This window comes from Panthera tigris, chromosome A1 (genome assembly GCF_018350195.1).
Source record: "Panthera tigris isolate Pti1 chromosome A1, P.tigris_Pti1_mat1.1, whole genome shotgun sequence".
NCBI lineage: Eukaryota > Metazoa > Chordata > Mammalia > Carnivora > Felidae > Panthera > Panthera tigris.
In genome coordinates this window covers 185938610-185956451 of record NC_056660.1, presented here as the reverse complement: position 1 = coordinate 185956451, position 17842 = coordinate 185938610, and the positions used below count along the sequence as shown (strand labels likewise).

The following is a 17842-nucleotide window of genomic DNA, read 5'->3' as shown; positions in this document are numbered from 1 at the left end:
CAGCATGTATACAAATCACTTGCATTTTAACTGGAAAACCACAAGGACCTTAGTGTATTCATTACTTAGCAGAAGCAACCCAAATGGTATGAAATGGACCACAGGATAGGCCAGCAACTAAGGTATTTTAGCATCACTTTTGTCCTGGATTGATGTGTTTTCCAAGTCCTACGTCAGGCTGTACAACTGGTTTGAGGAGGAATCTAGTCCTTGCTTCCCATGGGAGGCTTTGTTTTAGTTCACATAATAAAGCCAATAGACGATGTTGAAGAAGGAAAAAACCACTGGGAAGAATATGCGGGACCACCGATCTATGGCATTCACATCAGTCAAGTCGGGGATGGTGATTTTCAGTTGGGAGGCACGTCTCCGCAGGCGGCTTTTCTTTTGTGCCACATGTCGCTCAAGAGCATTTCGGCCAAAACTATGCCTGGGTAACCCGGCTTTCCGATATTGGATGCTGGAGGCATCATAGGCCAACATTGTGCTCCTGGGGTCTCCAAGTCCCATCACAGCCTCAGATGTGGCCATTTCGTTTTTTATCTCAAGAGTGCTCAGTAAGATGTTCTCATGTGGGTCCATCTGCAAGGGAGAAGAATCAAATAAGATAAAACAGTAAGCCTTTATTGCTCCTAATTATGCAAGGTGCTAGGATATGTGATCTAGGTAATATTAATCAGAGTGTTAAGAGAACCGGTTTTGAGGATACATTATCTAAGAAGGATAACAGACAAACAGATATCGCTCATCATCTGACTAAACCCAAATCAGTACATCATTTAGAGCCGTTTGAGATCACTGAGGATCATCAGGCTATGAACTGAGATGAGAATGTAGCTTGATCAAGGTTAGTGTCTCACATTTTAACTATATCACAAATATCTTCTAATGGGTTTATTTTTGATGCTCAAAAATCAGAGGCACTCTGACGTTTGCCATTCTAATGATCTTCTTTTAAAAAGCATTGCAATTACCAAGTTGTTTCAAAGTGGCCACTCAAGAGTTGAGGAAGAAAGAGGAACATACCAGCTGGGTATGTGGGTTTGGGATCCATGTGTCTGGGTGCATATCCTGGTTCTGCCACTTACTATCTAAGTGAACTTGGGTGAATTCCTAATGTGAATGGTGCCTCCATCACTATAAGCTATGCTAGTTTCAGTTTCTTCATCTATTAAATGGTATAATAATCCAACCTTAGAGCACTTCTTTAATGAGGTAATGATATAATAGATATAATAGACTGCTGCTACTACCACTTAGGGCATACAGAGAAATAGAAGGCGTGGCACTCTTTAAAGAATTTACAGTTCTGATATGAATAAATACAAAATTAAGCTGTGCTAGGTATGAAATAGTATTAAGAGATTAATTACTGAGTTATGCTCATGATAGTAGCCTCATTATAGATGAATTCATGCTAAAACTAGAACTAAAACCAGTAGATAACATTTGTTAAGCACTTGCTACATATACCAGAAACCTTTTCCTATAACTTCACTTAATTGTTTCTTAACACCCATGATTATGAGATATCACCCTAAATTTGCAATATCAATATAAATAGGATAAAATAAGAGTTTTGAACAATAGAAATTCAGGCATCATGTGACTTGCCAAAATACAACAGAATTCAGAACAAGGGACTTGAAAATTAACAGCTGGGCAAAACTGTGCATGGTGGAAGGGTCAGTGGGGTGAGGGATTGACCTGAGAAGGAATGGAAGGAGGCAGGATTCAAGAAGTGAGTTAGCCCAAAGTTGGCTGTATTAAGTTGAATTCTGAGCCCAGGGAGTAGGAGGGTGTCCTGTAGATATGGTGACCTCTTTTATCTCTTGGATGATTTTAGCTTCTTGGCAAAGCTAAAAGGAAAGAATGAATACTGACACCATGATACCCAAATATTAAATGACTGTGATAATGTTTTTTTGTTTTATTAAGAAGGGAAGATTTGTGTGTCTTATTTTTAAGAGCCTTCAATTGCTACAGATAATAAAACCTAGTTGCAACACATTATTATTAATAACAGAATACATTTATTTTGATGGAGAATCATGATATACCAATTGTCAGTAAAGTTGTTGAACTATAAAATAAAATAAAAATGATCAATAGTAGATACTGATGATATATGGAAGCAAGGGATATAACCAAACACTTAATTGGAAGATAAAATGGTCTGAGCTTCATGAATTATGCAGAAGGCAAAAAGAAGGTTGCTAAGATTATATAGTAACAATTAGCTTTCAAATGTGGTTTAATGACCCTGTATTTTAAATTCAAATCTAAAATATTTTGAGAAACAGAACCTATAAAATATGCTAGAACCTAGTAATTGACCAATTAATCTCTGCCCACTGATTAGATTTTCTGTAGGTTTGGTATATGGTAGTATTTTGCTTAGTGGACATATTAAACAAATATATTCTTAAGATTAATATTTAAAGTTTATAAGATTTGGAAATGAAACCCAATAAATTTAGAAACACTTCTCTCAAGGAAGGGCCAGGTAATGGCTTTAGTGATGGATTCAATGGCCCTAGGGAAGAAAACAAATGTTTAAAGTCATGTCTCATGTGCCAGGGCTTTGCAGAAACTGTCTAACTGAATGCTCACGACCATCTTTTTGAAAAAGGAATTCATTCCTAGGTTATAAAGTGAAGGCATCATCAAATGTCACAAAGTCACACAGTTACTAAGTGATGGAGTTTGATCATTAGAGCACAAAGCTTGGGGGAGAGAAGTGTGACTTTACAACACTCAAGGAAAGTAAAGCGGATAGAAGTGTGGGAACATATCACTCTTCATTATTTCAGAGAGTGTTGTTATTTTCCCTTCTGCTCTGGGTTGTTTGCTCTTTTAACTACCTAGAAAATAACTGCTTAGCAAAATTCCTTTGGCCGCTACACATGACAGTTGTTCAGGAGTCTCCCCCTCTCTAAGCACCAGGATATTTGTTTTTCTATTGAGCAACTATGTTAAGAACGGTTATGAATATACATCAGACTTGGTTGAGGTAAGAATACAAATCAATAATAACAAGCATTATAAAAATAATGGGAACAGTGGACTCTTAGTATGGCAACTTGTTCTAAGTTGGATAATTCGTCTGATTTTAGTGGGTTTCTGTTGTGTTATTTATGAAACCCAAGATTTGTCAGATAATTCTTGAAACTTTATAATTTATTTTTAATCAAAAATTTACAAAATATACGTAACAGGCACTAGTGTGTGTCTGGAGCTGTGCCAGGTGTTGTAGCCACAGTGGTGAGGAAGACAGCACGGCTGCTGGTCCCCATGGCAATAACAGCCTCCAGAAAACAAAATGAACTTGGAGTGAAAAGACTGGACTACTGGTTGCCCTGTTTCTTATTTCTGACCTTGGAACAGTGATTTAATCCATCCCAAGCTAGTTTTCTTCAACTGTTAAGAATAAAGTTTTGGGAGATCAACTGACTATGCAGGAAGTACTTGGGAAGCAGAAGTGCTATGCAAGGTGATTGTCATGACAGGCCACAAATGCAGTGGGAAACATAAAGATGCTAGCGGGCTGAGAAAACACAGCAAATAGCCATGCCTAAAAAAAGTATCCTGCCCTCACAGTGGATGTGGAATAGATATGAGTGATGAACTTTCTGTAGGTAAGCCTAATCATCTTGCCACTGCTGAAGATCTAATCAGGCTGAGGCTGCGGTTGGTTGCGGTAGGTGAGGCAGGTTGGACATCTGCATCAGCTTATAAAGTGTGACTCCTCAGTGTTGTGCTATATTAGGATAGTTGAACCCCAAACTTTAACTGCCTGCAGAGTCTTAATTAAGGTCATTAATAGTCAAGGTATAAATTAACTTCAATTAAAATACAAAACAATGAAAAGAAAAACAACAATCTTTTTTTCCAGAAAACTCTTACCCTTAGCTATGGAGCTGTAAAGTGGAGAGGTATAAAGTACAACCGCCTTCATTTCCAATTTATTTCCCAATTAATGGTGACATGGAGGAGGCAGCTCAAGCGGGTTGCAGTTTATTAGGCTGCACATTCAAGGGAAGCCCTGAGACACTGCTCTGATTACCCCACCTTGTCCTTGAAGGGCCAGTTTTCTCACGTTCTCCATAAAGCCTCCCAGATAATGCCAACCTTGTTTACTCGCCTCCTCAGAAATTAGCTGCATCCCTCCCTTGACACTATGCCACAGCATCTGTTTGTTTACCCAACTTGCTGTGGAATCACCAGTTCTGAGAATTTTTTGTTTGTTTGTTTGTTTTGAATAGTAGCCTGATCAACACCTGGAAGCACGTCTGTTTTCTTTTAGAAGTGGAAATATAGTGCAGTGTTTCCGAGTTCTAATTCTGGACTCAGACAATCCACATTTTGACTCTTGGTTGAGCCATTCACTAGTTTTGATTCCATGGGCAAATCATTCAACCTCTCTGAGTTCATTTCTTATATGTAAAGTGGGAGAAACACCAGTCTCTAGAGTTGTTTGAGAGGATTAAATAAGACAGAACATGCAAACCACTTAGCCCAGCTTTGCACATAGCAAGCACTCAAAAAAATCATAATTGTTCTTGCTTTTAAAAAGCAATAAATATTCATTAAATGTGCACATTTGATCTTCCATGGCCATTTTTTTAAATGCCATCAACTGTATAAACAAACCAGAGCTTTGAATTCATCAGATTATTTAAATTTTGCTTTGATTAGTGACTTCTGTAAAGTGCTGAGAACAATGCTTCATATAAAGTAAACACTATGTTTTTGTTATAATACATAATACACTTATTAAATATAATACATAAGTCTGGACTGAGCTACTTCTGAATGCTGAAGTGAGATGAGTAGAAGCTGCCTTTCATTTCACAGGTGGAGAGGGAGCACAGTATTCATGGGTTCACAGATCCACCAGCTATCCTCCTGACTGATAGGGAAAACAGCCCTCAAGCCAGTGTCAAAGAGGGAGATGTCTCCATTGCTAGTGTGGCAGAGCAAGGAAAGAGCCTGGCTTCTCTTTCCTCATGGCCCTACAACATTCCACCATAATGCTTGTCATTATGATCATCTGTTTAATATTTGGCTGACCCACCAGGCTATACTTCCCGGGAAAGGCAGAAGCAAGGTCTTTTTCTTTCACTGTTGTATCCCCCAAGCACTTGGCATGGTGCCTGGCACATAGTAGGAGCTCAGTAAGAAGTGCTGATTAGATAGAATTAATTTTGTGACCTTAGTAATCCAATCTCTCAGTGAGTCATCAGTAAGGTGGATTTAATTTTGCAGCACCAGTCTGAAGATTGGAACTGCATGGGGTTACCCCCTGAAGTCCTTTCTCACTCTAGGTATTCTCCCTCTATTTATACAGGTCTCTTGCTGAAGCAGTATGCTCAGGTGCCTGAAATATGGAAGGAGCATTTTCGATAGGGCCCTGGCTATTTACATGACGGATGCCCCATTCTTGTCTCAGAGAAGGGAGCTTAGTGAGTAGCAACTAGAAGCCAGGACTAATCATTTTACATATTGACCTCTTTCAGTTATCCCAGTGGCCCTGTAGGGCAGGTACTAATCTCGTGCTCAGAAAATAAAGCACAGAGAAATTAAGAAACCTAACACAAGTTCTCATAGTGAATATGTGTTAGAGTAGGAATTAGAATCTGGTCTTTGTTCGCCGTGTCATGCTGAGGCACAGCAGCACCCCCCAAGCCCTTGGGTACTCTACAGCTCATAAAAGAGGACCCTTTCAGTGAATGGTAGTCCTCTGGAGGCTTGCAAAATTTTCCTTAATAAGGAATGAATAAGAATTTCTGTCTTTAAATATGCCACTAAATATGACAGCTGATGTAAAATCCTATTAAATTCAAATGCTTTCACCTACGCATAGTAGACATCTGTGGTTTGATAGTTCACCAGCCCTACCAGGGACAAATTCTGTCTAGGAACCATCTCTCAGTATTTCCTTGGTTTGGCGGATGGTATAGTCTGTTTCAGTGGTTTCCAAACTTGAACATTCATCAGAATTCCTTAGAGGCTCTGTTAAAACATAGAGATCTTGGGACCCCACTTGCAGGGTTTCTGAATCAGTAAGGCTGGAATAAGGCTCAATGATCTGCATTTCTAACAAGCTCCCAGGTTAGAAATCACCAGCTTGCAGGTGATGCCAGGCTGCGAGGCTGGGGTTCACACTTGGAAAACTATCAGTCCATTGGACAGCAGCAGAAGGGCATGACTTCAAATAAAGAAGAAACAGAGGCCTTGAGACACAATGAAAAAGCTGAAGTTCTGACCACAGTCCACACCACCAAGCTGAAAAGCAACTTTCATAGAGAGAAAACATATGTGACCTCCATTTATTACTTTCTGGAGATAGGAACTATATTAAAGCCTTCACACAGTTTCAATATTTAATCTTGACAATAAACCTATGAGAAAGTTATTTCTAATATTCTCATTTTAAAAATGAGGAGATTGAGAATTCTGGATTATTGATCTGTCCAGAGTTGCACAGTTGGTATGTAATGTACTGGCACTAATCTGTCTGTTCCAAGGTTCCTAATCCTCACACAACTGTCTATCTTGAGACTTCCTTCAATTATGAGTTCTGTCTTAAAATGCCATCTCTCTATCAGGGTGTACTTAGGCGAAGACATTCCAGAAAATGAAAGGAATAGCAGTTGTCATGTGGATTTAGCTAATCTTTGAAATCGGGTCTCCACCCCAACCTTACCAGGCTTGACCAGGTGGATTTCCTAATTGTCTTTTTCTTCACTTGAGCAGTGAGACACAGTAGAAAACACTAACCTGTCCTTTTTTTTTTTTTTTTTTGATTAAGATATTAACAAGACATAGTTTCCCTTTAACCAGAAAGATCATGTACCAATCTCTACTGCTCTGGGAAATATAACAAAATATTTTTCAAATTTTCATGTTTTGGCATTTTTACTTACTCAAACACCCATGAGAAATTTGTTGATAGTAGTTAAAACAAGAGAGAGAAGGAAGCAAAAGTAAATGAAGGGGAAGAGAAGTAAGAGGCAGACTAGTGAATAAACTGTCATTCTCTGCCGATAAATTGCCTTTGCAAGAACCAAGCCGAAGACCTTGCTTTAGTCCAAGCATCTACACTATTTGCTTTCTAGTCTTGAACTTTAACTTACAGGTGTCCATTCCTGACAATAAGGGTTTTTCAAGAGGCCCTATTAAACAGGCCAGTACGAATAAACAAAGTCTCATGTTTCTCATTCAACAATTCACCTTAAAATTATGCTTTACCTGGGGTTATTTTGCTTATCAATCAACAATTAAATGCTGAAATTTTGGGAAACAAGAGTGGTTTATTTACTCCAGCATTCCAGAGACTCTATGAATGATTCTCCGTGAATAACACAGTGTGCACACTGATTGAATCAGCTGTTCTGTTGGGTAGGAGGATGGACTTTTCTGCTGACCTAAGTTATTTCCCAGACTGACCTGTCTGTTGATGTTCAAATAGGAGTAAATTCATGTTAAATATCTGGATTAAGAGCTTTTCTTTTCCTTCTTTCCATTCCTAATCCCAACATTTTTTTTTTTCCATCAAGAAACAGAACATGCTTTGGTTAACAGAGTTCCATTTTGCTTAAAAGGTATCACATTAAACAATGATGAATGGATCTTATTTTTATATAATTTGTTAATTCCAGGTCTAGTTTCAGATTTCTTGCTTCCTTTCTGCACCTTTCTCAGTGACAGGTGTATGCTCTGGAGGAATGTCCTTGTCCAGAAAAACAAATCACATCCCTCAGTGACCCAGCAGCATCGCATGCTTATCTTGGGAAGTGAAAATGGGGCTATTTTAAATCCCAGTTTACCACTCATATCATCAAGAGAAGAGTGAGAAATTGCAAAAACTCAGGAAATCCTAACTATGCAATTTCCAATTTCTGTGACTAGTATTGGGTAGGAAATCATGTTTTATCTTCCATGAAATGACACTGTGACCTGAGTAACTTGAAATGCTAAGGTAATGAACTGTTAACCACCTGGGAATATCCAAAGCACTTCTTTCCAAAGTAAAAACACTCAGAAATGACCTAACATGCATTCGGTATTTTAAGAGGTGAAAAAAAGTTCACCCAACCAGAACATGAAATGAAGATTCTAGGAGAGCAAGAAAAGGCCAATATCTTTGTGGAATGCCTCCACCAAAGTAAATGGGGAAATAGTAACCAAATATGGAGTTTAGATCTGGAACATAAATAAAGAAGAATAGTGCTGAAATACCCAGGTAGTTGTAGAAGGGTGGTCATTTTAAAATACAAACTAGTAGAAAAAAAAGGGCTGAGATTTCTACTCTGTCTTTTTTTAATTTTGTTATGCTATTATAAAGTGTTTGAAGACTTACAACCATATTATGAGGAATTAGTACTATCAGCATTTTGAAAACAACCCTTCCCATCAAAATGCAGAAATTTGTAAGTAGCTAAAATTTACTAAGTGGTAAAACAATCATTTAAATTTATGTTTGCAGATTGAAATCTTGTGCTTTTTCTACCAAATATTTTCATATGAGGTGAAATACTTATAGTAAGGACATAGGTGGCTCTACTTATTGCTGTTTTGATTTTCAATTTTTAAATTCTCATAGGTAGGTCACATGAGTGTGTATCTCAAGGTTTGTTTAGTGAACTGTTTCACTGTTAAGGAAATCCTACTCTGTAGTCACCACAATGTGTAAAGATTCTGTTTCAAACACACACGTGCGCGCGCGCACACACACACACACACACACACACAAATCCATCTGGATAAATGGGTGAATCAAGTGAGTTCAGTGAGGTGTTAAGTTATTATTTCAAGTGATAGTGAATTTTTTAGAGGAAATAAGAAGTATATCTCAAGAGCAGAAAGAGAAGGATATGATTTTTCTCATAGCCAAGGCTAGAAGATAAAGCTTTCATAAAAATTATGATTAATACAGGATCACTAGTGAGAAGACCTTCAGCAAGCATGAGCCATCAAATGAACTAATGCTTGTGCTCTTTTTGGTACTTCTCATATGGGTTCCTGCCCCTCTCAATACCTATAAGAAGAGTGGAAAGAACACTGACCTTAGCAGTGAGAGCCAGTTCTAATTTTGGATTGTTCTGGGCCTCAGTGTTCTTGCTCAAGGAAGTCCAGGTGGATTTAGGACAGCCTTTGCTAACCCCCTCTACCAGGGGGTTAATCCTCTGGCTATTACCAACTGAGCCCTCATTTCCCCCATAATGGCAAACATGCAAGCAGCGACTGTATCCCATTGCTTATGTGTCCCTAAATGCTGACTGCTAGAGTTGGTACTAAGTATTCAAAATAAAACTTGCTAAATGGAATTACTAGAGGATTAGATTAAGTCTAGGATCACACATTCAAAACTAGCTAGAGAGATCATATAAAAGTATGAAGCAGGTGTCATGGAGAATAGGAAAAAGTTGGCCCTGTAGTGAACTAGACTAAGAAATAGAGGGCTGCCTGAAGGACATTTAAATCCAAAATTTTAAGCTTCACTATTCTGGTCAAAATCACATCTAAGGGTTCAGCCCATGGGATGCTACATCAGTCATTTTAGATTTAATTTATAAAAACTTTGCCTTTAAGTTCCATTTAATCTATACTTATGAACTGCTTTATCGCCTTTAAAAATTATTAAATAACATAGGAATAATGCATAGAGAAATTCTGCCTAGCAAAAATTCTATAGTCCTGGAGTGTCCTTCAAAACTGTGATCTTGGGACACCTGGGTGGCTCAGTCGGTTAAGTGTGCGACTTTGGCTCAGGTCATGATCTCATGGTTGGTGAGTTCGAGCCCTGTGTCAGGCTCTGTGCTGACACCTCAGAGCCTGGAGCCTGCTTTGGATTCTGTGTCTCCCTCTGTCTCTGCTCCTCCCCCCACTCATGCTCTGTCTCTCTCTCAAAAATAAACAAACATTAAACAAATTTAAGAACTGTGATCTTGATCCAGTGCTAGTATTGTATTTGTTTTCCTAACCACATCGTAGCGCCTTGCTGTGAAATTCTGCAGTATCTCTCTTTGAACTTCATAAGTAGCCTTCCTAATTTTTGTGGCTTAATCTCTTTCATTTCTTTTACTTTCACAGAATCAAATTTATTTATTGTGGAAAATGATTCCTTTCTATGTATGTATTAGTTTATGTGCAATTGATTAAGAATGGTATGAAATGACAGATCATGTGTTTTATTTATTTATTTATTTTTAATTAATTAATTAATTAATTAATTAATTTTTATTTTTTGAGGTAGGGAGGGGCAAAGGGAGAGGGAGAGAAAGAATACCAAGCAGGCTTGCAGAGTGGAGCCGGATGCGGGGCTTGATCTCACCACCGTGAGATCATGACCTGAGGCAAAATCAATAGACAGAGGCCTAACTGACTGAGCCACCCAGGCGCCCTAGAGATCATGTATTTTTACAAATAATATTTGGATTGAGATAGAAGGATGGATGCTAAATTTAGGGGAAATGAGGCTTAATTCAAATTGTTACATTTAATAATAATAAAGTACAATTAATAAAACATATGATGAATGGGACTAATTTGTTTTGGAAGGTTGACAGAATTCTTTCTGGGTTCTTTCTAATTTAATAAAGCTACTAGTTTCAACTAAAGTTGAAAGTCAGGAGTTGTTTTAATTGTATGGAAAAACATAAAAGATTGGAATCATACTGAAATTCTCTGAAGGAGGAAAAAGTGAAGGAAAGTGTATTCAAAATCTACTAATTCTAATGGACATTTCTTCCATCCAAAGGAGGGACTTGTCTTGAATTACTACAGTTCCTTAGGATGAGTAGAATAGAGGCAAGTTTTAAATGAGCTTCTATAAGCACAGAGTCTTATTTTGATACATTTCAGAGAGGCAGATGTGAGAATTTGTCCATTTAATTCTGATAACTCAAAGAACTTTTAACACCTGGAAACTCAGGTCCTGAGAGATAAAAGTTTGTTCCAGTTCAATTTCCATTTGAATAATTGACTGAGGTCCCAAGCTGGAGGTAAACAATTGATCTAATCTTTTTATTAGCTGGTTCATACAACTCAATGCATTATGGGTGATGACTTGGTAAGATTTTTATACACACCATGTAACTCGTAATTCACAATTTCCCAACCCATTTTTAACTAATACCACAGAGGACATTTGTTTTGGTTTCCTCCAACAAGGCTGCAAACATGCCAGTCAAGTGTTTCTAATGCACAGGGTAGGGGGAGGAGGAATGGGTAGCCTTTAGCAAAGAAGGAACTACATTTTCCCTGTAGGGCTTACATATGTTTTCAAGGGTGATGACAGTGCATGTCCCTAAGAGAGAAAAGGGGGTACTTTTCCAGCTAAATGCCCTTGCTCTTCATAATATTCCACATCCCAGGACAGTGAGTGATAGATGCGGCAACTGATCAGGTTAAATTTCAAGACTTAATGGCAGATTATGATTGGCTTAAAGGTTGTGTGATCCATAATTACCCTAGGTCATTGAGGACTCATGGTTTTCTCTTGTTATTGGGTTTTGAAACTCACCCAACCTTGTCCCATAAGCTAATGAGGATGGGGGTAGGGCATATAGAACCACCCATTGCCATTGCCTCATTTCTGTGTCAGAGGGAAATTACCGTCTGCTTCTATCTTTCATCTAAAAGCAAAGAATTCAAGGTTTAATTTCTGTCCTCAGTGAAGGAACCAAAATTTAATGTAGTTAAAAATCTGATAGTTCCCTCTCCCTGGAAGATATTGACTCAAAAAGAGAATTAGACTACTTGAGAAAAACAAAAATAAACAAACTATATCACCTCCACTCATATGTATTAGAGACACTTATTCCCTCCACAGAACCTTACCTACAACCTCTAATTGTCTTTCATTTAATTTAGCTAAGAAGCCAGAAAGCTGATCTAATGTGGACCAGATGGGCAGGATTCCAGGGAACATATAGCAAAACGGTAACAGAAAGGAGCAACATATTCAACTCCACAGAGATGCAAGGAACACAGCCGGTGACCTTGGCTTCTACGGATTTAGAGTTTAGTTTGGTTCTTGAATGGCAGGGGCCATGAAAGTGTTGCTGAAATGGGTCTCTGGAACAGAGGTAGGCTGGATGGGGAGGGTATGTGGATTCACAGTGATTACTGAATCCTACGAGTGGGAGTGGAGACACATGTTTAGCATTAACTAGCACTGGATGTAGTAGCTGTGCTTAAAAAAATTGCACCGGTAGAAACCAACTCAGCAGTACTTAAGAGGGGGTACAGACAAAATAACTTACAGTGTGTAGTTTTAAGCATGTACCCACTGTATACAACAAAGGAAAAATAACTGATGCTAAGAGAAGTCTGACTATAGAACAAATGTCTTCATAACAAATATGAATGGCAAATATCTAATTACAACAAAAGTATTTATAAGCTCCAGACCGTTTCTTAATAGAACATTACTATTACTGAATAATATGCAGCTGTTGGAATAGGACCAAGGAATTTCTAACATTTGTGTCATCAGATAATAGGGAGTAGGAGGATCCATATTCATCCTTCCTCACTCTTACATATCTTGCATCTTTCACAGTTCAGTTCAAATGTTCCTTCCATTGGGAGTCTTCCTTAACATACCCCGCTCTGTCAGTTCCTCTGAGACATACTCTCATAGTAATATAGAAATTTCCTTCACTGCATTTATTATCACTTATGTATTATTTCCATAAATGTTTACTGAAAGTATATCCTCCCTTTAAGATGTGGTCCCTGTGAGGGCAAAGGGCATGTGTGGTAGGGACTCAAGAAGTATCTGTTGAATTAGCAGTTAATATTTTTAGTCAATATTTAGAATCGGGCGTATCTGTACACTACATTCCAGGCAGTAAGTTATAAACATTCTATATGGATGACAGCATGTATTTCTTAGCACAGTCCTTTGCAGTAGGTGCTCTTATTAACTCTCATTTCATAGATAAGCCTGCTGAGGCTCTAAAATTTTAAGACACTTGCAGAAAGTAACACAATGAGTAAATAAGGGATCCGAGATTTGAACCCAGACAGTCCTATTTCAGAGTCACCACATTTAAGGTTGATGGTACACGAGGACTTACACGTTCCCTGTAGAGAGTGAAATGCTCTATTGTTTTGAAGGGGGACACTTAGGAAATATAAGTGTGCACCATTCATCTGAAGGAACAGTGACAAGAATAGGGCAGAAGCACTGGCCGAGTAAGAGATTAAGGCCTGAGCTCAGAGACGGGGAGGATAAATGTAGCAGTAGGCCTTTATAAAGGGAGAATCAGGCCTATCAGACATAGGAAGAGGAAGAAAGGGGAAAGATAGACAGGGGAGCCTCTTATGTCTACACAACATTACATTCAATAAGTGCCAAGTTAGCTTGAGGGATCTCATCTTTTCCTTTAGGACCTTTCCTCCTAACTTTGATGTCATTTTAGGAAGAATCACTATGTGAAATGAGAGGGATTCATGTTAGATTTTATTTTAAATGTTTTTATTTTTGAGAGAGAGATTGAGAGAGAGACAGAGCATGAGCAGGGGAGGGGTAGACAGAGAGAGACACAGAATCCAAAGCAGGTTCCAGACTCTGAGCTGTCAGCACAGAGCCTGATGCGGGGCTCGAACTCACAAACTGCGAGATCATGACCTGAGCTGAAGTTGGACACTCAACCGACTGAGCCACCCAGATGCCCCATGTTAGATTTTAAAACAGGCTAGCACAGGGGTGCCTCAGTCGGGTGAGTGTCTGACTTCAGCTCAAGTCATGATCTCACGGTCTGTGAGTTCGAACCCCGCATTGGGACCTCTGCCATCAGTGCAGAGCCTCCTTCAGATCCTCTGCCCCCCTCTATCTCTCTGCCCCTCCCCTGCTCATGCTCTCTCTCTCTCTCAAAAATGAATAAACATAATAAAATAAAGTAAAACAGACTAGCACAGATATCCAAACTCTTTACCCCTAGACTCTAAGAACTCTCAGGGTAAACCTATAAGCATTCATCTTCTCTTGGGCTGAGGCATTAGTGGGCTCTGAAGCTATACTGCTTGAGATAGAAACACACTGGGTTAAAGACAAGGTCACAAAGATATTTAACCTTTCTGAGCCTCAGTTTTATCAACTGTAAAATGGTTGTTTATCAACTGTAAAATGTAAAATCATTCTATGACATATGCCTTTTGGGTGACTGCAAGGATTTAATGAGATGATTCACAGTGCCCTATACGATAAATTCACAGAACAGTAACTTTAATTATAGAGTAAGTGGGTAAAGGAATTGAACTTGTGTTATATCACAGTCAGAAACCGGTTTCTGACATAAAACAGCCTTGGAAGTGGTGACAGAGGATGACACACAGCATGTGCTCAATTACTCTTTAAGAAACAAATGAATGCATTCCCACCAATAGTGCAAAGGGGTTCCCTTTTCTCTGTGTCCTTGCCAACATATGTTGCTGCCTGAGTTGTTAATTTTTGCCATTCTGACAGGTAGGAGGTGGTATCTCATGGCGGTTTTGATTTGTATTTCCCTGATGATGAGTGATATTGAGCATCTTTTCATATATCTATTAGCCACCTGGATATATTCTTCGAAAAAGTTCTATTCATGTCTTCTTCCCATTTCTTCACTGGGTTCTTTTTTGGATATTTAGCTTGGTAAGTTCTTTGTAGATTTTGGATACTAACTCTTTATTGCAGCCACTCTGGAAAACAGTATAGAGGTTCCTTAAAAAATTAAAAATAGAAACTACCTTATGACCCAGCAATTGTACCACTGGGAATTTATCCAAAGGATACAAAAGAGCTGATTTGAAGGGGCACATGCATCCCAATGCTTATAGCAGCCTTATCAACAATAGCCAATTTATGGCAAGAGCCCAAATGTCCATCGACTGATGAATGGATAAAGAGGATGTGGTGTGTACACACACACACACACACACACACACACACACACACACACACACGCTATGGAATGCTACTCAGTGACGAAAAAGAATGAAATCTTGCCATTTGCAACAATGTGGATGGAACTAGAGGGTATTATCCTAAGCGAAGTAAGTCAGTCCAAGAAAGACAGATATCATACGATTTTTTCACTCATATGCGAAATTTGAGAAACTCAACAGATAAGCGTAGGAGAAAGGTAGGAAAAATAAAATAAAAACAGAGAGGAAGGCAAACCTTAAAGGCTCTTAAATACAGAGAACAAACTGAGGGTTGCTGGAGGGGAGGTTGGAGGGGGGAGATGGGTTGAATGGGTGATGAGCATGAAGAAGGGGACTTTTCGGGATGAGCACTGGGTGTCATATGTAAGAGATGAATCATTGGATTCTACTTTCAAAGCTGAGAATACACTATATATTAATTACCTTGAATTTAAATTAAAAAAAAAAAAAAGAAATGAATGTAGCAATATACATGTGCTACTCTCTGCTATAGTCCTTTGGCAGGGAGCTTCCTGTTGGTTTTGGGCTGTGTGAATCTTCTAGTTTCAGTCTTCCAGGAAAGTGTCTAATGTTGAGACCTCATTATTCACAGGACTAATAAAAGGAACTGTGAATAATATTTCTTCCTAATGCTTAATTTTGTTTGGTTCTTCATCCTTACAGTTGGCAGAGGCAAGAGGCAATGCAAAAGATACATTTTGTTGTTTGCCAACAAGATCAGTCAAATTTGGGGAATGGAGAGTTTGCACCCACACATATATGTGTGTGTGTGAGTGTGTGTGTGTGTGTGTGTGTGTGTGTGTGTACATATACACACATGTATATAATTAAGTCTTGAAAGCATGAATTTTGAAATCAGCTTTGTATTCTAGCTTCCCTGCTGATTAGCTGCTATGTCCTTAGTCAAGTTCAAAAGCTTAGTTGAGTGTCAGTTTTTTCATCTTTAAAATGAATTTATACCACATCATCTTTAAAATAAAGCTACATTATATGATAGCTTTCATTTAAGATTGAGGTAAGGTATTTAAGGAGCCCACTGTCATGTCTGGCATGCAATTAGGTGTGTAACAAAAGGTAACCGTTGCTACCATACTTACAACTTTAACATTCCTCAACTGGGAAAGAAAGTATAAATTCACTGTCTTACATAGGTAAAACTAATTATTTATCTTTCCCCATTAGCCCTCTGCAGTAGTTTGTAATTGAATCTATGCCACCCATTGTAACAACAGGAGAGACTGAGCCTGTGTTTCAGGTGTAGGCCTGACTGCTTTAAACCAGCCTTGGTATTTCCCCTCCCCTTGCCAGTGATTGGTTCAGGAATGGGAAGGCATTAAGTCAACTGAACCAATAAAAAGGAAAAGAAAGGTTTGGTGAGGTTTTTGGTGGGGGAAGTCTCCACCTTTCCTTGTGGATAAGAATGAAGAAACATGGAGCCTTGTTACATACTGGCAGCCCAGAACAAGGTATAACTGACAATATTTTGGCTGGCTTGCTTGATCTCTATCTCCATCTCTGTGTCTCTCTCTCTGTCTCTCTCTCACTTCCCCTACTTCTATGCCTGCTTTGCATAGACCAAATATATATTTTTTTATTTAAAAAAATTTTTTTAACATTTATTTTTGAGAGACAGAGACAGAGCATGAGTGGGGGAGGGGCAGAGAGAGAGGGAGACACAGAATCTGAAGCAGGCTCCAAGTTCCGAGCTGTCAGCACAGAGCCGGATGTGGGGCTTGAAGTCACAACTTGTGACATCATGACCTAAGCTGAAGTCAGATGCTTAACCGACTGAGCCACCCAGGTGCCCCATGCATAGACCAAATATATTAAAGGTGGGTAGAAAATCAAAAAAGTCTCATTAATAAAATTAAAAATAATAATTTCAATACTGTGATAAAACTCAACCTAGGACAACAGTAACATCATGTATAATTCATCTGTATTTTTATATATGTAAATATATATAAGATACATGTTTATACCTCATATAAATATAGATATATAGAAGTATAGAGACACCTTTCCAAAATCAATAATCCTGTAAGAATAGTTTGTTATCCTACAGCAATTTTAATAAAAGTGCCCTCCATTTACTTAAGTCACTTATGTTTTATCAAATGGCTGGCATATCTTTTATTTCATCTCATTCTACAAGTCAGAATGAATTTGAAAGGCCAGGCAAGATCTTATGTTATGGATTAACAAAACTAAGGCACAGAGAAATTCTTTTCCCCAAGTTGCAGAACTTTCCAGAAGCTGAGCTAGGCTCAGTGTCCTGGTTTCTTGAATCCAAATTCTACTCTGTGGCTTTCTCTGCCAATGATAGAGCTGAGAAAAGATATTTTAAAACAGCTTCACATACAATCTGTGATCAAGTTGTGCAACTGAGAGAGAGAAACCTAGGTTTATGTTCCAGTTTTAGTTAGTCCGAGGTCTACCACTAACTAGCTTAGTTGACCCTGAGCAAGTCACTGACATTTCTGGATTTCAGTGTTTACATATAAAACAGAGACATCACAATAAAAAAAAATGTAAGTATGTATGGTGATGTATGTTAACTGGACTTATCTTGATAATCGTTTGCAATATATACAAATAACAATCATTATGTTGTATACCTGAAATTAGTATCATGTTAGGTCAATTACATGTCAACGAAAAAAAGGAACAAAAATGCAACTAAAAGTAAAAGGAAGCATTAATTAAAAACAGCAAAACATTATTTTGAGGTGGAGTTTCCTATTCTTAAGTCTGAGATAGGCACAAACCAGGCAAATTTGCCAACTGGTCCGAGTCATCTCTAGAACCTTCAGTCTAGTTCTTAAGGCAGCAGCCACTACTCCTTCAGGGTTGGAACTCATTTGCATTCTCTGGGCTAGGTCCTTGTTATTCAGTGTGG

General features: G+C 38.4%; 1 protein-coding gene across 4 annotated transcripts in view; it reads right to left on the bottom strand.

Moving 5' to 3' along the window:
- Positions 1 to 204: 204 nt before the first annotated feature.
- GABRB2 (gamma-aminobutyric acid type A receptor subunit beta2) overlaps positions 205 to 17842 on the bottom strand; it is a 233376-nt gene continuing 215738 nt past the window's right edge. For all 4 annotated transcript variants that reach the window (XM_042959971.1, XM_042959941.1, XM_042959960.1 and 1 more), the window contains one exon: positions 205 to 582. In XM_042959971.1, the coding sequence (XP_042815905.1) occupies positions 235 to 582 (348 nt within the window). In that variant the 3' untranslated portion in view covers positions 205 to 234. The remainder of the gene's footprint in view (positions 583 to 17842) is intronic.